The sequence below is a fragment of the Dermochelys coriacea genome, chromosome 9 (genome assembly GCF_009764565.3).
Source record: "Dermochelys coriacea isolate rDerCor1 chromosome 9, rDerCor1.pri.v4, whole genome shotgun sequence".
Taxonomy (NCBI): domain Eukaryota; kingdom Metazoa; phylum Chordata; order Testudines; family Dermochelyidae; genus Dermochelys; species Dermochelys coriacea.
The window spans coordinates 27750236-27775221 of NC_050076.1; the positions used below are offsets into that span (position 1 = coordinate 27750236).

At 40.1% G+C, this 24986-nt stretch overlaps 2 protein-coding genes across 3 annotated transcripts in view; one reads left to right on the plus strand and one right to left on the minus strand.

Annotated features, from left to right (window-relative positions):
* MED12L (mediator complex subunit 12L) overlaps nucleotides 1-24986 on the minus strand; it is a 335742-nt gene that overhangs the window by 218372 nt on the left and 92384 nt on the right. The window contains exons 13-15 of one of the 2 annotated variants that reach the window (XM_038415603.2): nucleotides 19187-19401; nucleotides 18182-18286; nucleotides 17533-17709 (exon numbers count right to left, since the gene is read on the minus strand). In XM_038415603.2, the coding sequence (XP_038271531.1) occupies nucleotides 17533-17709; nucleotides 18182-18286; nucleotides 19187-19401 (497 nt within the window). The remainder of the gene's footprint in view (nucleotides 1-17532; nucleotides 17710-18181; nucleotides 18287-19186; nucleotides 19402-24986) is intronic. The other variant, XM_043492366.1, reaches the window with a different exon arrangement.
* GPR171 (G protein-coupled receptor 171) lies at nucleotides 7499-11645 on the plus strand. The gene is made up of 2 exons (XM_038415607.2): nucleotides 7499-7896; nucleotides 9977-11645. The coding sequence occupies exons 1-2, from the start codon at nucleotides 7864-7866 to the stop codon at nucleotides 11015-11017; spliced, it is 1074 nt and encodes a 357-aa protein (XP_038271535.1). The 5' UTR covers nucleotides 7499-7863; the 3' UTR covers nucleotides 11018-11645.

A 24986-nucleotide genomic window follows, 5' to 3' on the forward strand; every position in this document is an offset into this window, starting at 1 on the left:
TAGTCTCTAAGGTGCCACAAGTACTCCTTTTCTTTTTGCGAACACAGACTAACACGGCTGCTACTCTGAAACCAGTGAATTTTTAGGAGGCAAAAAGAGTCTACTGAAACTAGCTGTTTGTACCTAAAACTCAGAGCTATTAGTTTCTCTTTAAAACAGGACATTTGTGTACCTGGAAAGAATGATTTGGTAGTTTTGCTTTGTTTCATTGTTTTTCTTTGTACAAAGGACTGAAACCTACCCGTATTTCATTTATTTTTGTGTGTACATATGTTTTATTGTGCATCTCGCATGTTTTATTGTGTTTGTACTAAAAAAATAAACACTTTTTCAATGCAGCTAGATTTGTTTGTTTAGATTTTATAATTTTACATGGGGAGTGGGCCAGTGAACGTAATGTTTATAAAAGATTCCAGATGACTCCTCTGGAAATGGACGCTCTCCGTTTTACTCTCTCTCACTGGAAACAACACATGAGGGATCCTGCCAATTTGCCTTACCACTGTTCTGAAAGGACAGTCTCTCAGGATGAAAAGGTAGTTCATAACTAATATGCGTTTTTAACTAAAAATAAGGCATCCTGGTGACATGACTATGGGCTGTATTGATAATCAGTACATAAATGCATTCACTGAATCCTAATCTGTTTGTTGAGGCCATGTCTACCATGAACTGATTTGAGAGCACCAACCCACAGTAATGGCTTTTTGTCACTCTTGACCTATGCCAGATTTGCCCTAAGGGACTAGAAAGTAAACAACACATTTCTGGAAAACCATCTAGAGTCCCCTTGATATTACTGTTTGAATTGGAAGTGGTCCCACATCAAAATCCCAGACCCTCACATCCCCACATTTTACAGAGGTTTAGATTTTCATCAGCTTGGGTCCATATCTAGTCTGAACTTTCTTTTAAGATCAGAAACAATATTTCTCGTGTTGCCTCACATCTCTTTGACACGTCAATCTGGTTACAGAACAGTGTATGTAGAGAAACTGCACTGGTTCCATTGGTAGACTAATTCCTCCTAGCAATAGAAATCCAGACGTGTCAAGGAGGGAAATCTACTGGTTTGTGAGCGATTTTCATTTTATTATTGTAATTTATGGCAAGAGCACTTAGTACCTTGCATAGATGCCCCTTTTTATATGCTGCATTATCTAAAAAAAGAGTCAGTGAAAGAGTACTGGTATAGTGACATGAAAACAGCTTCTGTCACATGCCTTTGTAAAATCTCATCTTCATGACTAGAAAGTAATTTATACAAACATATCTATATTCTGGAAAAATCTTTCCTCCCCACCCCAACAGGTTGACACGTTATCACTTTGAACGACTAGATACATGTTAGGGGGTTACAATGGAAAACATGCTGCTCGCTATGCTTTTTTCAAAGAAAAACTAAATTTTTGGCTTATTTTCTTTATATTGCCCTATTAAAAAACAATCCGTCACTGGGTAACTTTGATGCAGAACAATGCATCCATAGCCATTGAACCAACAATAGTTTGGTGTCTGTACTGGGCACAAGTGTCAACCAGCCTGCCTGTTAAACCTAGTTTTGCTCCCTTCCCCTCACAGTGTTTTTCACTTTTACTTGGACTGAAAATAAGCTAAATAAACTGGAAAGGACGGGGCTTGCAGGTGAGGTCAGAAATGTATTCTACACTAAGGTGGTTAACTCTACCTCTGAAAGAAAGTGAGTCGCATACCTTCAGCAGACTACCTACCTACCCCAACTGCCTCCCCAGATGGCCAGAAGTCTTGCAGTCATGCCACTGTCACCAATCATCCAAGGAGGGACTTACTTTCTATAATTCCTTCCACTGGTTCAGAACCAAACAGAAACATGCCTGTTCACTTTAGGCTAGTGGTTCTCAAACTTTTGTACTGGTGACTCCTTTCACACAGCAAGTCTCTCAATGCGACCCCCCTATACATTTTTTTATATTTAACACTATTATAAATGCTGGCAGCAAATCAGGGGCTTGGAGGTGGAGGCTGAGAGCTTGCAACTCCCACATAATAGTGTCACAACCCCCTGAGGAGTCACGACCCCCAGTTTGAGAACCCATGCTTTAGGCAGCTACAAAAGCAATAGAATTGTCTCTCTCATGACACCCTGGGCTCCACTGTAATAACATGGTTGTGTTCCTTTTGAGAAGTAAGGGACTGAAATGTATTTTGTGCCTACTACAGAGGTAACCATTTCTGTTCTCCTCCTCTTGCTGCATGTTATCTCTACCCAGAAGCCAAGGGAGATTTAAAGCATAAATGTGAAAATGAAGTTGCTCATAAGGTTTTAAACATAATTTCTAAATGGAATTCAAAACCATCTTTTTTTTTTTTTTTTTTTTTTAAGATTCACTTGTTCAGCCACTCATACTCTTGAGGAGATGACCCGATATGAGCACATATATCTGTCACATAAAACTCAGAAATGTAGAGTACATAAATCTCACGCTAACTTATGCATCAGCTCATATACCTGCTCTAGCCTGTAGTGATAATGCACGAGCTACATCGGACAAACGTCCATGATCCCATTAACATGCAAAGGGTTATTTATGTTAATGCTTTGGACTGGAGCTTCAAATTCCTTCTCCATTAACAGAACACCACAGTTTTTCAGAAGCAAGGGCTAAACTCAGCAAATAGGAATTAATTTATGGAGGAAAGCTCATCCCAAACTTTGCCAACATAGAGGATGAAATCCTGGCCCCACTGAAGTCAGGTGGGGAACTTCCACTGACTTCAGCATGGTCAGGATTTCACCCACAAAATGACTGATTTTCTTAAGTTTTAATCATGCATCCTTTCTATGGAAGTATATTTAATAGGAACATCTCTTAATAGATCAACTAATAAGGATCACTTACAAAGCACTGCATATCTTTAAAGCACTGTGTAAACATGAATTAATTAAAAGTAATTAATTACACATTATAAAAACACTACACCATAGCCTGTCAGGGAAGATACTTGCGATCACAAGTTATGCAGCTGACATTAGCTGCCATGAAGTGCAGCACTAGGTCATTTACAGGCCCTGCTCATTACCATTTTTATACAGCAGCTTGGTTGCACACAGTGCAGTGTGCCAAACAAGAACTATGCCCCTCCCTAAGGAGATTACAGTCTTAAAGAGACAGGAGTTACACTTAACTACAAAATAATAATTTACCATTCTTTATGTTTAACTCAAAAAATTAAAGTCCATCCCTTCCCCTCAACCTCACAATAAATGTCGCTGCTCACAATTCATATAACTCCCTTGTGGAAGGATCTAAATTTTTGATGTTTTTGTAAATATATTATAGGGCAAACAATGAATCTGTCAAACGAAAGCCACAAGACACAGTGTGCTGAAATTGCTAGCTAGTGTATGTAGAGGTTAAAAATGTATAGAAAAACCTCTTTTTGCTCATTTCCCAAAAAGACATGTAGGAGCCTCCCTCAAGAGACTTAGGGACAGTAGGAACAGAGCCAGAGTTTACTTGGATTCCAAAACAAACAAACAAACAAACAAACAAACAAACAGGAAGGAAACCATAAATGAAAAAACCACCATAAGAACTCCATGGTTGAATGCTGGTAATAAAACTTGTCAACAATTACTCCTTAAGGACAGTTTTTAGTCACAATGCTTATAATCACAAAATAGATGTGGCGAAAGGGATAAAGGAAAATTCCAGGACTCATTTTTATTAGTCCCCTGATTACTGGGTTTCTGAAGTTTATATTAAACTCAGCTCTCCCAGTAACTGGCTGAAAGGAAAAAAACACTTAGTACATCTTCAAGAGTGAACACCTCCTAATACCATGTAAATATTTAAATATCAACATACATCTCGGATTAAAAAAATAAAGATTTCCCCCAACTCATTAAATTATATTTTCAAACTCTCTCTCTCTAAAATATAGCAAGTTTTTTCTACTATGATTAGGGTGTTACAAACACAATGTTACACATATTTCTCTCAGCTTAGACTGTGTTAGTGTGTGAGATGCCAACTCCTGTGTGTGTGTTTTCCAACTTTATACAGACACACTGGAGTTCGGCAACTCAACCCACACATACACAAAAGAATTCAAAGCCGAAAGAAATCTAAAATTGACGTCTGTATTTGTAACATTACAGAACATACAACTTTACATTGTACATAAGACAAGGATCCAAAGACAACGGGCCAAATTCATCTCATCGGTAACTCACTCCATGGCAGGACTACTGTATTTCTGAGGCCTGAACAAGTTTCTGAATACGTTGCTTTCCTACATCCCACATATAATGTGATTGTGCAAATGGCCTCGTAACTCTCCTCTCTAGCAAAATGCCATATGAATCTCCATTTACACTGCCATGTCAACCAATACAGCCATTCTAATACTGTTTTCAGCTACCTCACCAGCATTTTGCCTGCTTCCTTCCTATTGTTCTGCATTATATACGTACATGTGATTCCTGCTCCCACATTTTTAAAAGTAACAACAAAAGACAAAGATTTTTCTAGGATTCAGGACAACAACAAACACGGCAAAAGTGAACGCCTGTGACTGAAGCAAAAGTGAACCCCTGTGACCGAAGTGTTCATGCTCACCAGGAACATCCCAGGTCAGAGGATGAGTACAGCAGCTCTCAATCTTTTTCACTCTGATGAGAGTTAGAAACTCCACAAGAGAAAAATGCATGAGACTGTGAATATGTCTATGCTGAAATTAAAAACCCACAGCTGGCCTGCACCATCTGACTCAGGCTAATGGGCTTGGGCTAATGAGCTGTTTGATTGTGGTGTAGTGTTCGTGCTTGGTCTGCAGCTGGAACTCTGGGACCTTCCCACCTCACAAAGTGCTATAGAGCCTGGGCTCCAGCCTGAGCCCAAATGTCTACACCGCAGTTAAGCAGCCCCTTAGGCTGAGCCCAAGTCAGCTGGCATGGGCCAGCCACAGATTTTAATTGCAGAGCAGACATACCCTGTGTGGTCACAAAGTATGCAAAGTCTTGTATGTCAGTAACTGGCCTAACAAATGATTGTCAAACCCTGATTCAGGAAAGTATTTAACCATGTTCTTCAGTGCTTTCCCAAATAGAGATGCTTTCTTGAATCAAGGCCTAAATGATGAGTGGATGTGAACTTTCTGGAATCAACTACTAACACTCTAAATTAATCAGATGGGGAATATTATAACATTCTTCCTCCTGGGAGAAAGGGCTACATACTGCCTTATACACTTTAGAGTCACACCGCTGCTTCTTAACTTCCGACTATGACGGAAGTCCTATCCTTTTCTCCTACGCTGAAGGCTGGGGTCTGTGATGTATTGCCTCCTGAAAGAAGGGGGCTTAAAATAGAAGTATCTTGATACCTTTGGCTAGATCAGTCAGTGATCATGATAAAAAGTACAAATATATATGAACCCCACTGACTTCTTCAATAACTGACCCAAACAGGGGAGCTTACTGAGGGGATGCTGATCCAGAAATAAAGACAAAATCTTAAAATGAAATAAATTGCATTTTTATTCATTTGGAGATAATTCCATGCCTCCTTCCCTTCTGAATGACTAGAAAGATTTTGAAAAACTAGAGACATTTCACTCTTTTTGGATCCAGGGGGATTCTTCTCCTTTTATATACCTGAGGAAGTTCTCAGAGATCTGGATTCAACTTGAACTCCAAAATTTTAAAATGAAATTAATTTGAGCACCTTGGGTTTCGTGTTAAAAACCTATAGAAATACCAGTTCTCCATGATTTAGGTGGAAAGCCATAACTCAGCCCACATTTGCTCAATTCTGAATCCAGGATCACTCAAAAACTTTATGAACCTTTCCAAACATTTCACAAACATCGTCTGAGTTTTGAGTTTGTGACTAAGCTTGAAACCAGACACACAGAGTAGTTTCTTTACAAAGGATTTTCCCAACCCTGTAGGCAATAAGGATATTTTGGTTGGTGGTGATAACTACTTCCATTTGGAATGTCATTCAACTTTGAGATCTTGACAATTGTCTGCAGTGAGTTTGCTATACATTTTAGTTTCTCTGTACTATTGTCAGAGAAACTAGGCTAAATTCAACAGCTTGTTCTACTATCTGGGTTTTTTCTCTAGCTCCGAAAAGAAAAATATGAAGATTGTTGCTGCTCATTCAGCCCATCTATTTTTAGTAGTGACTGGACAAATCTCAGAAGATTTGAAACTTGAATTTGGTTCAGAAAGACATCCATATGCTTAGATACCTACTAGAAGCACTTGAAACTTTTAAGTCTGCAAACTGGGCTGTAACTCTTGCAAGAAAAGACTTACTCATAAGATTTCTTATACTTCCGCTTCTGGTTCCAAACCACATGCCATAAGACCAGCCCTTAATTACAGCATCCTGGCGCTTCTAATTCTAATTCCAGCATAACTTGAAAGTGCAAGGTGAGGAGGAAAAGGGAACCCAAGTGAATGTGTGACAAAGCTTTCCCACACAGCACAGCAAAGCGTGCCAGGGATTATGAATTATAAAGTTCACTAACATGCTGGGATCTAATTGCCCCATATAGACCTTGCTGGCAGTCTCTAAAAGGTACCTGCTTCACATTAACATAGTCCTGTTTGGATGACTAAGGTGAATTAGGTACCCTTTAGAGAGCACCATCAGAGTCTACACAGGGCAGTTAGAGCCCCACATGTTAGCACAAATAACATACCTCTAGTGAGCTTTGCCATCACCATCCAGACAAGCCCAAAGTTTCAGTCTTAAAATAAACTAAGGTTTGAGCAGAGAATCACCAATCCCTCATTCACAATCAAATCAATGTTTGTTAACCTTAATTTTTATTACAACATCTTCACAAGCCTGTGGGTGTGGACACTGGCCCTGCACCACTTACCTTGAGCGGCTCCGGGGTGGCAGCGGGGCGCAGTGGGGCTAAGGCAGGCTCCCTGCCTGCCCTGGCCCCACACACGGAAGTGGCCAGCATGTCCGGCAGTGGCTCTTGGGAATGGGGTGCAGCAGGTGGCTCCACTGCGCACTGCCCTCGCCACTGCGCAACCACCCCCGAAGCTCCCATTGGCTGTGATTCCCCATTCCCAGCCAATGGGAGCTGCGGGGGTTGGTGCCTGCAGGTGAGGGTAGCGCACAGAGCCTTCTGCCCCTTCCTCCCCCTTCCCAAGGGGCCGCAGGGACATGGTGCCGGCTGCTTCCAAGAGCGGCGCAGGGCCAGAGCAGGCAAAGAACCTGCCTTAGCCCCACTGCACCATGGAGCTGGCAATCCCACGGGCCAGACTGAAAGCCCTGACAGGCCAGATCCAGCCCACGGGCCGTAGTTTGCCCTCCCCTGCTCTAAAGTGATAGAAATTACCCAAATGCCACAAAATGTTAATCCATTCTATTTGTATTAGCACATCAGAGTTTATAACTCCATTCTTTAAGAGGCTGCCTTCTACCCACACAGCTCACTCTGGTTTTGTCCTGCAAGATGCAATGTGCCCTCAATATCTAACTGAAGTCAATGGAAATTAACAGGTGTAGAGGGCTGTGCAAGTTCTGGCCCCATGACAGCAGCAGGCAGTTTGCCTTCAGCTCAAGAAAAAACATTGTTCCATAACATCATCTTCTCCCAAAGAGGAAAAAGGCAACTTTGGATTGTTCCGAGAACACTAACATTTTTCTATCATGACCCTTTTAGGCAACTTCCAGGTTGTTTAGTAATTTGAGTGCTGGTTTTAATTACGTCAATCTACACATTTAAAAACCACAGAGACATTTCTTTTAAAAAGCAGCCTACTCATAAAGGGGAAAGGATTTACATATTATCAGACAAAGATGTGACTACCCACTGAGACTAATCAAGCATTTTACAAACTTTCTTCTAATGCCTATGAGACTTCAGAATCTAAAAAGGAAGGTATGTATTTTAAATGCTTTTTATACATTTTAATATGTCCATATACACCAAGGTATATATATTGCATAAAATATTAAATATGCCAAATGCACTGAAAAACTAATAGGCTAAATATTAAAAGCACTAAAGTTTTTCACTGCACTTATTGTTACTTCATTATAACCATTTTGAATGTCTTGCCCTTTGGAGACCCTGGCTCCTTCCACATTAAAAAAAAGCCCTCCAGTAGAGCAGTCCCTGAGCCAAAGAGCATTGGATACAGCTCATTCCCAAGCTCATCTGAAATCAAGCAGAATAATCATTGTGGAATGATACAGTGAATTCTCTTTCATATCAAAAAAGAAAAGGAGTACTTGTGGCACCTTAGAGACTAACAAATTTATTTGAGCATAAGCTTTCGTGAGCTACAGCTCACTTCATCCGATGAAGTGAGCTGTAGCTCACGAAAGCTTATGCTCAAATAAATTTGTTAGTCTCTAAGGTGCCACAAGTACTCTTTTTCTTTTTTGCGAATACAGACTAACACGGCTGCTACTCTGAAATCTTTCATATCAGGAGTTTGGCTCCCACCTTCTGTTGGCTCAGGAACAAAACCAACTATTTCCTCTGTACCTCGTGGGCACTCAACTTCATTTAACCACAGGTTAATAATCTCTTTTTTGGGAGGGTAATATCCTCCACTTGCAGAAGGGTGATTATAATAATGTTATAGATCTTTATTTCTAGCCATGAGTAGTTTCAAATATTTGCATTTTTATATATACAATACACACAGACCAAGTAATTAAGTTATATTGATTCACTGTCAACTGTTACTACTCAGGTAACATTTAACCTAAAATTATGTTTGATCACTAAAACAAACAGAATTTTTAGCAAATGAAAAAGACTGTACTATATAAATAGAAAGCAGGTATGGTTCAATGCTATTTCAACAAAGACTTGCTTCCCGGTCTTATTTCTCAGAAAAACTTTAACACACTCATTTCCTCTTCAGTCAACATGTTCCAACTAAAGTTAATGCCAGAGTAGCTACTATAAAAAAAAAAAGTTTACAATGGTAGTTTCAGATAGTTAAAATAATACTTAGGTTCCCATCTAAGCAAATACACTTTCCTTTCCCTAAATGTCTGATGAAGCCTGAAAATATGATGCAAATGACTGACAGATTCTTTAAATGTTTTCTGAACTACATAAAATATTCATCAAATATATTTTTCTTTTGTTCAACTAGAAGAATCAACAATTTTAGAAATATTTAGTACTGAGCACAGCTACTCTGCTGTCTCTCTCTCTATTGGATACCATTATTGGTTTTGACAGAGTATTATTAATGTTTACTAATCCTGTAATATTTTATTATATGAAGTATTTTTATAAACATTAACTTAACTGGGGGGATTTGGGAGGGTTGGTTTGGTTTTTTGTTTGTTTTTGTTTTGTTGAGTAAAAGTGTCATCTTTTTTTTAAAAAAGTTACATTTGAATGCGGCTCCAATGAACTAACTAGGTCCATGATCCAACAAAACCAGGGTCAGTCTTTTAATCCAACTTTTAATGGTGCCAAATCACCATTTGGGGGGGGCACATCACTCAGTCTATTTAGTTATTTATTTTACTCTGCTGCTCCACTTATCTGTTGTTGTGTGGTTTCGTTTGGGGGTTTATTTCTTTTAGGTCAACTGGTGGGTGACACTGAAAATGTTTTCCACCCAGAGGAGAAAAACCCGCAGGGGCAGCCCTGCTGCAGATACACAAGTAACTTTACATACATACATACATACATACACACACACACACACACACACACACACACACACACACAGTCCCATTTGCTTAAATGGACTGTTCACATGAGTGAACATACTCAAGCATAAGTGTTTGCAGGAAAGGGACACAAGATATTTCAATAAATTGCTTGAACTTGAATGAAACCCATGCAACTTAATGTGAACTATTCCAGACACTGAGAAATACAAATACTTCAGTTTCAGTAATATCATTGTCTTGTCACACATTTTTATGAAATTATACTGGAACAAGATTCTCACACTAATTATCTCTAATGTCTTACTTTTCAGGTTCTATATATCTTTTTAAGCAGCCAACACACCTTACTTTTCCACTGGATAATTAAAATGCCCTCAAATTGCAGTGTCTACAGACAAATGGAACCGTTTACCTATTTTTACTACTTAATTTTCCTCATTGGATTTATTGGGAGTTGTTTTGCCCTATGGGCATTCACTCAAAAGGATCAGAAACAAAAATGTATGAGCATCTATCTAATTAACCTCCTAACAGCTGATTTCCTGTTGACACTGGCATTGCCAGTAAAAATAATTGTTGATTTAGGTATTGCCCCCTGGAAACTGAGGATATTCCACTGCCAGGTCACAGCTTGCCTCATCTATATTAACATGTATTTATCAATCATATTTTTGGGATTTGTAAGCATGGACCGCTGCCTTCAGTTAATGCACAGTACTAAGATCTATCGAATCCAAGAACCTGGATTTGCCAAGATGTTATCTGCAGTTGTATGGATAATGGTTCTCCTTATAATGGTACCCAACATGGTGATTCCAATCAAAGAAATAGAACAAAACCCTACTGTGGGGTGTATTGATTTCAAAACAACATTTGGAAAAGACTGGCATGTGTTTACTAATTTCATAAGTACAGCAATATTCCTGAATTTTTCAGCCATTATACTTATTTCCAATTTTCTCGTTGTTAGACAACTTTACCTAAACAAATACAGCAAGAGTTATGCAAATGTAAAGAAAGCTCAGATAAATATACTGTTAGTGACGGCAGGCTACATCATGTGTTTCGTTCCTTACCACATTGTTCGGATCCCCTATACTTTGAGCCAGAGTGATGCTATAACCGATTGTCTTCTGAAACAATCACTCTTTAAAGCAAAGGAATCCACTCTGCTATTGGCAGTGTTGAATCTCTGTTTTGATCCTATTTTATATTTTTATCTTTCCAAGACATTTAGACTGAAAATTACTGAGACTTTTACAGCACATAAAGAAACAAAGATTCTCACAGGAGAAGGAGTACATGGAGAAGAGGCACATTATATACAAAAGTACTGTAGTATTTCAGCCTAGACTACCCAACACTGTGTGTGCATATGTAGTTTATACAACTGCTGTGCGTTTGCTGAACATGGCTAACAATGTCAATAAAATTACTGTCAAACCCTAACCCTGGGCAGAAGAAAAGCAGATAATGATGCATCTGGATCACTTTATTATTTTACAGCTTCATACACTGACTTGGAATATTATACAGTTCTGTACTATCAGAAGATCTGATACGAGTCATAGGAATATTTTAACACACTGCTTAATTAAGAACATATGAAGTCACACTAAAGACCTACCCAAAAATACCTCTGAAGCATGATCCAAATATGTTTTGTAATGCAATTTATCAAAAAAAGATTCAAAAATATTTAATAAAGGTTTATGGATTGAGGCATTCTGGACTCACCTTTACTACATAATAATGTTAAATGCTTTCTGTATTAATTTACCTGGTATAATAAAAGGAAGAATGTACTCAACAGCAACTGATAAGCTGCAAAGACTTTCCACAGCATAATAAAACCAAACATTTCAAAAGGCACTTTCTCTAGAAAGTGATTTTAAGCTGCACTGATTTAAAATGCACTGTATCTGCTTATATCACCCCTGCCATTGCTTACAAATACATTTTTTTATTTTGTAATACTCATCTTTTTTCCCCATTTTGCCACTTCATTGAGTATTAAAATTGTGGAAATATATAAGTTACTACAGTAAAATTCTTGGGCTAAATGGGAAAAATTGAACAGCACATACAGTGTCTAGACAAAATGTAAAATATTCAATTTTTCTTTCTGTATGTTCGTGATTTTTATAAGAATTTTTAAAGAAAAAACAACACCAATAAAATAGCTACATGGTATTTACATCTCAGACATTTAGAAAAACAAAATGTCTTAAACTCCCAATAACCAAAGACAAATACAAGTTATTGCCAGTCTGGATTCATTCTAATGGTAAACCAAAAATACTTCAGAAATATAAAACAAAAACTAGACTGTCTTCGTTTACAGATCCACAAAACGTATTCATATTTTGACCAACTGTAAACAAGCACCCAAAATTACTCTGGACAGACAGCTCATCCAACATCTAATAGCAAGAAAATTCAAACCTAAGCTTCTTATATTTTTAAAGCAGAGATGATTATAAGTGCCACATCACATCTTACCTCTTGATCTGATAGCTACAATAGTTGGTGGAATTTTGTATTGTCTTTTAAAAGTGTGTGGGTTTTCCTATGTTTTGAGTGAACATTTCTAGGCTAAGACACATACTCAGCCTTTAGGCTTATTCAGTATTAGGCCACTCTCCTGAAGCTGCCAACAAGGATATGTGTTGGAAAGGTGGGGTTTTCTGGGGTTGGGACATGCATTAATTATCTCCCTTCATTCCTCAAGTGGCCTACAGTTAAATGCCAACAAACAGAAAGACCCAAGGAAGAAAAACCTATGTTAAATTCTTCAGTCATACACATTTCACCATTACTAATCTCATACTTTCTGATTCCCTTATTTCTCAGCTACACTGTCAATTATGACTCAGAAAATGAAACAGCAAATGAAACAGAAAAACTGTTACCAATGCATTGGTAAGTTAATCAGACAGCAGTAATCTAATTCTACAGAAAATGAAAATTCCAGTGACTAACAGTATCCAGTTTTCTATTCAATATAATTGTTTATTTGATCCATAATCCCTAAATGAGTATATTAATGCCCTACTCATTTTCTTTATCTAGCATATCACCATGTGTTATTATTTCCAATGCATACATCTGTAGCTAAACAACTACTTGGAAGGCTCACTGAAATATAAAACACTCAAAGTAACCAAAAAAGATCCTTGCTGCATCTCATTATCTTGTGCCCAAGATGTGGTTCGCATTTAGGCACAGCATTGCACAACAGGGTTAAAAATAAAATTAGTGTCACAGCAACTATAAATATAATCTGTTGGGGTCAAAGTTACCCAGTGTAGTAGGTGCTACTGAAGGTCGTCACTTAAGTAGAGCCACCATGGACAAGGGCAACTGTGGATTGGCAGGGCTGGCCTTACCATGAGGCAAACTGAGGTGGCCGCCTAAGGTGCCAGACTGGGTGGGGCACTAGAACCCAGAGTGTAGAAAATTGTGTCTGCTGCTGGTGCATATGTATTCTCTCTGCTCTAGATGCACAGAGAGGGTGGAGTGCTGTGCTGAAGGAAAGAGGGCACAAGAGACATAACAGGCAAGCAGGAGAAAAGGTGAGAGGAAGTAACAGAAAGCAGCAGGAGCTGCAGGGAGAGAGAGGGGAGCCTCTTATGTACCTGTCTAACACCAGCTTCTCAGGGAGCTTCCTGTTTCCTGCTGCTTCCCTGAAGCCACTTGAGGAGAACAGGCAGTCAACTGAAGTAGTAGGAGCCAGTTAGGCCCATAAGACACCGATATCTTCCCTCACTCAGGCCCTGCTACCAGCCTGCTTATTTGTCCCCTTCAATTGAGTGTTGAAAGCCACGAAAGCTGGCACAGAACAGCAGTCATGAGTGAAAGAAGAAAACGCCCCTCTGGGGCAGCATTCAGAAAAAGAAAAAGCAAAGGAAGCTTTTCTATCTAAGCAGGAAGGAGCTCTCCTGAGATACATAGACAAATGTTCACGGTGAGCCTTCCAGCCCCAGTGAGGATGAGAGTGGTGAGGAGATGTTTGATCTTCCAGTTAGTCAGAATACAGGTGACCTGGCAGCTACTGCAGCATCCATATCTCTATCTCAAATGGATGTAACCATATACATTCCTGAAGAAAAGTGTAGATCAGAGAAGAGTGTGGTGGAGGTGCAAGCAACACCTGCTGCTGAGTTTAGTTTCTTAAGTCTAGATGATCCAGGACTGTAGACCCACTTGAGCAGTAGCCTGAGGGACTTCCTTGTACTGCATGGGCCACAGCAAGTGAAAAACCCCAAAGACAATGAAAATAGAAGTTTCCATCCAACACCTTACTGGTGTGAAATCCCCAATGGTGACAAAGTGGAGAGGCCATGGCTTATGTACTCAAAAACCCAGAATGCTGCATACTGTTTTTGTTGCAAACTCTTCCAGTCTAATGTTCCAGCCACTTGGGTTCTACAGGAACAAAGAACTGAAAAAATCTGGCATGCCATGAGAAGGCAGCAAATCACCAGAGAGCATTCCATAGGTGGAAAGAGCTTGAGATGAGACTAAGGTTAAAGGCCACCATAGATGATCAGCATCAAAAGAAGATTGCATCAGAGTCTCTTTACTGGCAAAATGTTCTGAAAAGGTTCATTGCCATTGCGAGAATGCTTGCTACCCAAAACCCCACACTGTGTGGCACTTCAGATCAGCTCTATGTGCCAAACAATGAAACTTCCTTAAAATTGTGGAGCTGATGGCTGAGTTTGATGCTGTATTCCAGGAGCATCTAAGAAGAGTCACCACCCAAGAAATGTACACACACCACTACCATGGAAAAACAATTCAAAATGAGATCACACAGTTACTGGCAACAAAAAGTCAAACAGAAGATTGTGGCGGATCTGAAGTCAGCAACATATTACTTTGTTATTCTGGATTGCACACCTGACATCACCCATATGGAACAAAATGACTTTAATGGTGCATTTTGTAAAACAGAACCTAGTGAAAAAGTCACCATTGCAGGGACAGTCAGAGACCATTTTCTAGAATTTATTGACATTGATGATACTACAGGTGCTGGTATGACAAATGTGCTTCTTAAAAAGCTGGAAGATAGGGGAATTGCGATAGCTGACATGAGAGGTCAGGGCTACGATAATGGTGCCAACATGAGAGGAAAGAACAGAGGAGTGCAGGCACGGATCCAAGAGTTAAACCCTCGAGCTTTTATTTGTCCCATGCAGTTCTCATTCATTGAACTTGGTGGTCAGGGATGCAGCATCAGCTTCTAGTGAGGCTGCTGAATTTTTTAATGTAATTCAAAGCATCTATGTATTTGTCTCTGCATCAACTCATCGATGTCAAATTTTGAAGCAACATCTGGGAACATCCTCTCTGACAAACCCTGAGTGCCACACAATGTGAAAGTCAAGTGGAGGCGATAAAGCCTATCAAACACCAAATTGGGAAGACAGAGGATGCCATAGTTGCCATTATGGAGGATAATGCTATGACAGGAACTGTTCATGGGAGAACAGTGGCAGAGGGAAATGGAATCACCAGAAACATATATAACTTCACATTTCTGTGTGGCTTAGTGTTGTGGCATGACATACTGTTTGAAATAAATGTTGTAAGCAAGAGACTCCAAGGTGTTGAACTTGATATATCTGGAGCAATGGAACAACTCGACAAAGCAAAGTCAAACCTACAGTCTTACTGGTCAGATGAGGGCTTTCAAAACGTTCTGAAGAGTGCACAGAAGTTAGAGGAGGAACTTCACACTGAAGCTATTTTCCCACCCATTCAAGAATAGAAGAGTCACCGAAGAAGATGACATTTTGATTATGAGGCACAGGATAATCCCATAAGAGACCCCAAACAACAATTCAAAGTTGAATTCTTTAACCACGTGCTAGATTGTGCAATACAGTCAGTTGAAGAAAGTTTCATGCAGCTCAAGGAACACAGCCAGAGTATTTGGGATGTTGTATGATATTCCAAAACTCCTCACTATACCTGAAGACCACCTATACCAGCAACGCAGGGCACTAGAGACAGTGTTGACACATGACCACATGCGCGATATTGATGCGAGTGATTTAGGTGATGAACCAAAAGCCCTTTCAAGACACATTTCAGCAGGATCAACTCCAAAGGCTGTTCTGGAATATATGTGCACAAATAAGGTAATCACGCTCTTTCCAAAAGCTTTTGTTGCTCTGTGCATACTTCTAACACTTCCTGTAACAGTTGTCAGTGGAGAATGCAGCTCCTCCAAGCTGAAATTAATAAAAACACATCTGCACTCCACAATGACACAGAAGAGGCTGGTCGGCCTTGCAACCATCTCAATAAAGCATGAGCTGCCACAGACTGTGGACCGTCAGCAGGAAGCAGTTCAAATCTTTGCAACCAAGAAGGCACGGAAAGCACGTCTTTGATTATTCAAACTGATAAAAATGCCAGTGTTTACTATGCAGACAAGAAAAGTTACATTTGCTGTTCAGGTGTTTGAAAGTTAAGTGTTATTTAAAATTTTTGAACAAGGCATTTTAAGTTGTTAGTTCTCCTTTATTGGGGTAGGTAGCAGAGCAATACCACGAGAGGAGAAGAACAGGAAGAATTGAGACCTTTCAAAGTTTTGGCCCAAGCAAGGAGACATGGGGGTGTCATTTGAGCTCCCCGCCTCAGGTGCCAAAATGTTGTGGGCGGCCCAGTGGACTGGATAGACGGGGTACTCTGCCTGGGTAAGCTACGGCAGAGATAGGCTCTGTGCTGACTCTGCATGGGCCATCACAGAAATTTGGAGGCAGGCCTGAGGAGAGGCAAGCTAGGCCACTAAGTCCGCAGTTGCAAACGCCGGTATAGGAGCCGTGTCTAGAGTGAAACTTTAATTCTAACACAGAGGCTGTAGTGGCAGCCAGGAAGGGGTAACAAAACTATATAGCCCTGGCAAGTGTGTGATTTTTGCCCTGCCAAGATCCACACAGTTCCCCAAACAAAGTCTATTGGGTCATTTGCAAGGAGCATGGGAATCTCATTCTTAATGCAGGAACACAGATTGTTCATCTATATCCCCAGGTTGGTGCATTAGGAAGCTCTAGTCAAAAAATGCAATAATCTAAGAAGTACAACACACATTTTCCAGAATTTCAAATATATTCCATCGTCATCATCAAGAAGAAAGCAGGTAACTTTTTTTTTTTTTCCAATGACCCAGTACAGGAAGCCTTAAGAATATACAATTCTTCAGAATGAAACAAAAAAGTAAAAAGACTAATATTAATATGAAGTTAACACCTGTTAACAGGTCTTAGTGGCATTACTGCAGATATTTGTTTAGAGGGCCACATTTGACATAACCAGTTTTTTCCAGGAAGAAAAGGGGGGGAAGAGCAGGAGACCCCACCCTCCCCCCCGCAAAAAAAAACCCTACTCCAGTGAATCCTGGGAATTTCCAGCGAAATCAAAGTAAAATAAGTCTTGTGTTATATTTAAGTGTTTATACTACACCCATCTAGGATTGCCAACATTACATTTCAAAAATAAGGGACTGTTTTTAGCACTCCTGCCTCACCCTTCCTCCCAATATTATCATCAGTATCATCATTGCAATCAATAACCCAACAATAAAATAATAATTAGCAGTACTCACCTACATTTGCCAGGGGTATTTCTTGCAGCTTTTTGCCGTCCTCAGCAACGCCCGATGTCATTGTACAGAGATGACTAAATAAGGGACGTCCCTTCTAATGAAGGACTGTTGGCTTTAGTGGTGCCCCAGACCTTTACTAAGTGATAAATCTCACCCTCCAAGCAGTTTTATTCTTTTATCTAAGTGCTTTACCATCTTCAATCTATACATTTACATATAAAATTTAAATGTAAAGAATTAACTTACCAGAGGTATAGGGAAGTGTGTTGCATATTGCAAATGGCGAAAGAGGTCATAACTGGATGGAAAAATCAGTTCTCTCAGTTTTTCTCTCTTCACTGACTTCTCACTGTTCATTGAAATTCTTCCCTCTAACAAACAGTTGACATTCTCACAAGACTCCCCAGGCATTGGAGAAAAAAGCTAAGTAACGTAAAACAAATGTTTAAGATTACTGGAAACTGAAACATTCACAATTCAACCATTGCATTGATTCTGCTCCTATCTACCTCAATGGAGATGCTCAGGATTTAAACCATCATGAGAAGAGAGAATCAGGCTCAACATTTAAAAAATATATTACACAACATTACCCCAAGTATTTGTACAGTGTGTATGTACAGACTAATAGTGCTTTGATATGCTGACGATGGCCTAAGGGACAACTGTGGAAATCAGTGAGAGAGCTCCCCAATGTAGAAATGAAGCAATGCTGTAACAGGTGGGTGTATGAAGATTATGATACAATACCCTATACCTGTAACACTACAAGGATTGGAAATGAAAGAATATTGGCCATATGACAATTCAGAATCATGGAGAACACGTTTGTGCAAATAGCAAGCAAGGGGCAAAGAAATGCATAGTGTGCAGAAAAATAAAAAATTATACCTACTGGAAACTCCGAACCAAAATCTGTCTTAAAGTCACTCTTGTCTACATCATCAAAAATATTAGTGGTTCCTGAGTCAATGTCCATACGTTCCATAATACTATGTTCCTAATAATCACCAGAGAGAGAAAAAACACCAGTCAGATTATAATGAAAATTCTGTTTGATTGGTCATAAAGCCAAAAATTCCACCCATTTAAAATTAAGAAATATTTTATTGTTTAAAAACAAGCAAAAACAAACCATTCCTACCGTCAATATTCACAAAATTCCCCAATTTATAAAAGGTTTTTTAATTCATATCCGTATTCCAAAGATAATCAAGGATAGACTGGTTGAAAGGGAGACAAAGACAGATAGCACATCTTGTTCACCAAGAATCAGCATATGTACTAGGGTGACTCTGCCCATAGGGGCTCCTATAGAACTCAAAACTGCTTTCACCAGTATTGCTACCTGCCCTCCTTTGATGGATAGTACTTCCTCTGATGCACTTGTCCCTGTGGACACCACAGGGTGTAATCTGAACATATCCCATGTCCTCAAGTTTCAATCAGGTTGTGAGACTGTGGGAGTTGAAAAGGAAACCGAGGAAACACAAGAAGCAGACCATTGGTACTATACAGGCTGTGCTACAGGATGATTTCACCTCAGCAAATTAAGGACCTGATGTGACATGCACTGAAGTTAATGACAGCCTTTCCCCATTTACTTTGATCTGCTTTCCTGAAACTCAGATTCCAGCTGAGATTGTACATGTATCAGAAGCACTGCCTTGCATTATCATCTTCAGCTGAAGGGAATTCATTATACCTGCACTGCAGCTGGGGTATTTCAAAGCACCAGGATAGAGACACATTTGACCTGGGACTCCAAATGCAACAGATTTTTACCTCTTTTCCAATTATTAAAAGATCAGGTTTGAAGTTCTGCATTCCTTGTATGGAGGTCTGCTACTGATTCTGAACCTTGAATGCAAGAGAAATAAGTGAAGATGTGTATTGTTACCTCCAATTTCACATCATGGTCCTTAGAATAGTGTTCATCCACAGTTTCTCCAGTAGGTGAGCGTGGTCGAGTGGTTGCAGTAACTGACAAGTCTCCACGCGATATTAAAGTGCACATGTATGCATCATGGGAGAAAACGTCATGTCGAATAAACTCGCAAAACAGCAGCACCAGATTCACAAATTCAGTCTTCTCATATCCACTGTTTGGGTCAGCTACCAAAAAAATTAATTGTAGTTTAAAACATAAATTTGCTCTTCAATTCCACAAAAATGTCTTTAAAACCATTTTTAACCATAGCTGTTTATTTGTCTTCTAAGTACTGCTTTTCTTCTCTATATAATAAGCCAACTCTAATCCAGTGCTGCGTAACTGGCATACTTAGACTTGTTACCGTTCAGGGCATCTCTCTGAAGAACTTTCTTCTGGCAGTGTATTCCAAAGCATTCTGCTCCATAGACTTCTGCCAACATTGCATTACCAGCAGGCTATTCACTGCTCTCCATTTTTTAAATGCATTTCTACCATGTTTAACAATCTATGAGCATATTACATATTGTAAAAATGGACACACTAGGATTGCTTGCTCTCTCTCCCCCCACCACCTTGCCAAAGAAGTCTTCATGATTTTATTATGTTTCCATCTATTGGGGCATTTTAGGGTGACTATATGAAATTATGTTCTTAGTAAACACCTTTTAAACACAAACCCTTAAATCCTTTGAAATATTTTAGAAAACTATTTGGAAGATTATTTTACTACAGATAAATGTTTAACTGAAAAAATAAAGTTAACATACTCATATGTATCGGGGGGGCGGGAAGGAAAGAAGAAAGAATCATCCACTTTTGCCAATGAGTTACCATTGGCTGACACAGAACCAAGAATTAATAATCATTTTTGAAGGTGACTATTTTACTTAATTTGCATTTGTCACAGCAATACTAAAATTTTACTCCGTTTGTAATATATCAAACATTTCATGTTTGTAATCATGCAGAGGTAGCAGAAAGTAGCTCTTTACCACAACTTCTTTAATAGGAAACAACACCTCCAGCTAGCCACAAATTCAACTCATCAACAAGTATTTGAAACAAAAATGAAGTTACACTCTAAAATCTGAAAGTAGTTCAAAATACAACCATTGTTCTAATAACAGCAATAACTTGCTGTAACATTAAGCAATTTACGGATGAACGAGTGAGTTTGGTTCACTCCTAACTTTTGGCAAACAAAGTCCTTCTATTTTTCACCCTAATGCACCTTTTATAAACTCTGCTTTTTGTAGTTCTCAATATAGTACACTATCACACTTACATAGTTACAAGCCAGTTATGCTATCATTTTAAAAAACAGAACTACCAGAAGTGTACACCTGCAAAACTAAAGTGAAAATTTCAGTTAATTCCTGAATTGGGAAGGAAGCCGAAGCTCGCTAAAAAATGTTTGCTATAAATTAAAATAGTCTAAATTTTAAAAAAAAATTGTTCAAAGGACAGATAAAAATTTCACACAGCTTCAGAAGTAGAACTCCCAAATGCAGAGAAGTGGTAACTTAGAGGAGTGAGAGAAGTATCTTTTAAAAAAGTACAATTATATTATAGCCATTTTTCCTCAATTGATAGATACCATTTGCACAGTATTCTCATTCTTGGAGACCGAGTAGCTCACACAGTATCTCAAAAGTACTCAAGTACAATACATTCTGCAACAAGTTTAACAAGAAGGCCAGTATGCAACCCCACAAGTACCACGCTGAATGATTTCAACACACTTTTGTTTTTATGTTTCAGATAGAAAAGAGAAAGGAACGAGAAGATACCTCAACCACCACCAGAAAGGTCTAAGAAAACTGAACTTCATAAAATGAATAATTCAAAATTTAGCTCTCTCAAATCCCCAACATGAAAAAAAAAATCTCTAAAGAACAAGCGAGTTAGGCACCCCTACTCTGAGAACAGGTTTGTGTGACCCAAGTACTTCTTGATGCCAATTAGCAGAGGGTACAGGGATACATAAGGGCACTGGGATCACCAAAAGAATGTAATGTAAGAGGCCTAGTGAAAGCACGTCACACTATTCATCATAATTAATGTGAAATGTATGTATGGAAAATACATGAGGATTTACGTATAGATGCTGAATATTATATTCTCTAGGCCTTGTCGTTAAGAACAGATCAATCAAAGATAGTATTCCTTGAGACAAACCTCCAGACAGAAGATGAGACACTTAACTCCCTGCTGGACCATTGATGTATTGTGCATCTTACAAAAGAAGTTTATTAGCATACTGAGTCAAATGCTCATGAAGAGTTTATAGAGATTTTAGAAGGAAATCAACAGGAAGAGGTGAATAGTGGGGGGAAAGGGACCCTGTTTTCAGGTGAAGATCAAAGTTCTGGCCTGTTATATCTAGGGTGCAGATGAATCCCCGGGTATCCTTCAATCTGCAAAGACAAATGATATTTGGTTTGAACTTATGAAAGAAGGATCTCAGCCATCCTGGTTGAAAACACTGTGGGGAAGACTTGTGGTAAGCTACCATGTAGGAAAGAAGAATTTACTCACCGTGTGCAGTAATTGCAGTTCTTCAAGATGTGTCTTGCTGTGGGCGCGCCATTTCAGATGTGCATGTACCTGGCCTGCACATGAGTCCTGTGCCTCCTCATGCCAGACACCAAGACTATGTAGGGATGTGGAGGTGAACCACCTTAAGTTCCTTTTCCACTCAAACATCTCCATAGAGAAAAGTCTGAAGCAGAAGGTAAGGGAGGCTGGGTAGTGGAGCACCCACCAGGACACACATCTCAAAGCACTGCAGTTACTGCACAGGTGAGTAAATTCTTTTCATACAGGACAGTTTACCACAGCATTGTACGTTTTTAAAGCACTTACTGAAGCCCACGGAGTAGCCCTACGTATCTCAGACACCATTATGTTTTTAAGCAACGCTATGGATAATAAATGCCTGTGGTTTTATAACAAGTGACAATACATCCAAATATCCATCTTGATAGTCTTTGAGCAAAAATCATAGATCTCTTGGATCCATCTGCAAAGGAGAAGAACAGTCTTGGTGACCTTCGAAATTGCTTGGTCCTACCCAAGAAGAGACCAGATACTTTCTAACATCCAGGATATGAAAACATGACTCCTGAAGAGTTATGTGGCTTCAGGAAAATCACTGGTAGATTAATAAACTGGTTAACATGGAACTCCAAGAGATTCTTCAGTAAGAATTTAGGATGTGAGCGCAAAAAAAACCCTTATTCTTGAAGAATACAGTAAAACAGGTATCTGCCATCAAGGCACCAATCTCCTCAACTCTATGGGCCAACATGATGGCTACTAAAAAGGAAATCTTCACAGATAAATGGAGTAAAGAACAAGTTTCCATAGAATCAAATGGATGTTTCATAAAGTAATTGTATACCAGATTCAGGGCTGGCTCTACATTTGTCGTCACCCCAAGCAAAAAAAAATTTTGGCCATCCCACCGCCCCCACCCTTTTTTTTGGCTTTTACACGTTTGCACTTTGCAATGTTTTTGTTTTCTTTTGTTTTGAATGTTTAAAATTTGTTAAAAAAATGAAACCAGAGAATTTGTAGTTAGTGAAATAAAGCAATTTCCTACTACTGTATTCATTTAATTTTAAGCATTGAGAAATGTTTGAGAAACGCTTGTCTTGGTCTAATAAACTATGAATAATTTACATTCCAAGTCCAACTTTTCTGTATAAGTGAATCTGACTTTTCTCAAAGCTGTATGTGTGTTTGAAAGAATAATTTTCCCCATTTTCTAATTATATTCTCCTGTTTAGCACATTCTTTACCAAAATGACAGAACCTGCCAAGCCTATTGTTGTTCCAGTGCCACATTTCCATGCTATGCTAAGCCAGTCCTTCTGTAGGGAGTATATCTTGTTAGTATGGCACAGGAAAAAAGGTAAAACGGACACAAAATCTGTGGAGGTTCCTTTGCTCTGGCAGGAGATGGAAAAAACAAGCAAATCTGGTTCACAACTGAGATCAGACTGATTGATTGCAGTAACGAAGCCAAGTTTAAAATGGATTTAAAGTTAACAGTGTGGCCTTGTAAAAGACCATCTGAGCTTTTTGACTATAGTCTCTGGCTTTTGTCCTTTTGGGGCACAACCTGAAAGTTACTTGTTATCTGTATTTATTTTTTGGAGTTCTGATCTCAGAGCATAACTTTTTGAAGAATATATTGGTACATCTGTAAAAGAATTTACAGCTAGAGTGGAGGAGGTGGTGGCAGAGGCTGTGCACAAAGCTGCTCAGCACAGGCAATTATTGCTCCAGCTGTTTGGACAAAGACACAAAATTCTAATGTGGGAAAGGGTGGCAGATTTGGCAGCCCGGGAGCAGCGGCTGCGTTGCCTACTTGGAGCTGGGCTCGTGCTGACTGAGCTGGCGGGCTCAGAGTGACTGGGATTCCCACCCCTCTCCCTCCCGCGGGAGGCTGGCGCTGGGCAGAGGTGTCAGGCACCTGCCCGGAGGTGGACTTGGCCCGAACGCTGCGGCCCCAGTGCCACTGGAGAGGAGAACCCTCAGATCCGCTTCTCAGCTGGGCTCCCCACTCCGGCAGCCAGGGGCTGCTCCCAGGAGTGTACCAGCCTTTCCCTGCACATGCCCGGATGGAGCTGGTGCTGCTGCCGCCCAGGTCTAGGCGCCATCTGCTCCCCCAGTGCACAAGCCTGTGCCCTGGTGCAGCTGCCTGACTGGAGCAGCCCACGGGCACGGGCTTGCGCCTAGGCCATGCTGGTGCAGCTGCCTGGTATTAGCCCATGGGCCGAGCCACTGCCCGCAACTAACCAGCCTCCTGTGCTGCCCATGTGCTCCAGCTTGCGCCCAGGTGGCACCGCCACCGCTACTGACTGGGACCAGTCGCCTCCTCCCTCAGAGCTGCAGCTGGGGAGGAGGGCTGCCGCGTCCGCCGGAACACCTGCCAGTGCCCTCTGCGCTCACCAGTATGCTTTACTTCCAGATGGTGATCATGGCAGGGATCGTGATGCTGGCTTATTACTTCGAGTACATGGACACCCTCACGATCAACGTGCAGGGCTTCTTCTGCTACGAGGACTCCTGTCCAGGGCCGGCTCTAGGTTGCCGCCCCTGGAAACATGCCACCCCAAGCACGTGCTTGCTTTGCTGGTGCCTAGAGCCGGTCCTGACCAGGTTCATGTCCCAGGTCGGGGTGGGGTCTTTTGTCTGGGAGTAGAGCGTCCTGAAACCCTTAATAAACCTACATGATATAGGATGAGCAAATATGGAAACTCCCTCTATAGCCAGAAGAAAGAATGATATTGCAGCCAAATTGACCTTAACTGACCACTTAAAGAGGAACCATCACCAGTCTAGCCAAGATGTGTCTGACTGGAAAATAGGTTGTTCTGAGCCAACTTTGAAAGCTATGGAGAGGTAGCTTTGTGCAATCAGTCTCAAAAGTACAAGCTGCCATGTGTCCCAAGAGCTGAAGATAGTTCTTTACAGTGGTCTGATGATTCACATGAATTGTCCATACCAAACCTAACAAGACTACAAACCTGTCTGAGGGAAGGTAGGCTCTAGCTGTCAGTGAGTCCAAAGAAGCCCCTATAAACTATGCTCTTTACAGGGGTTAATGTGGATTTTCTCACATTTAGCTAGGACACAACTCTTGGAATGAAGCAAGAGCAGTTTGGATTGAAGAGAGCACTGCTTCGTAAGAATGGTCCTTGAGTAGCCTGTTCTGAAGATGCAGGAAGACGAAGATTGCCTCCTGTCAGAGATAAGA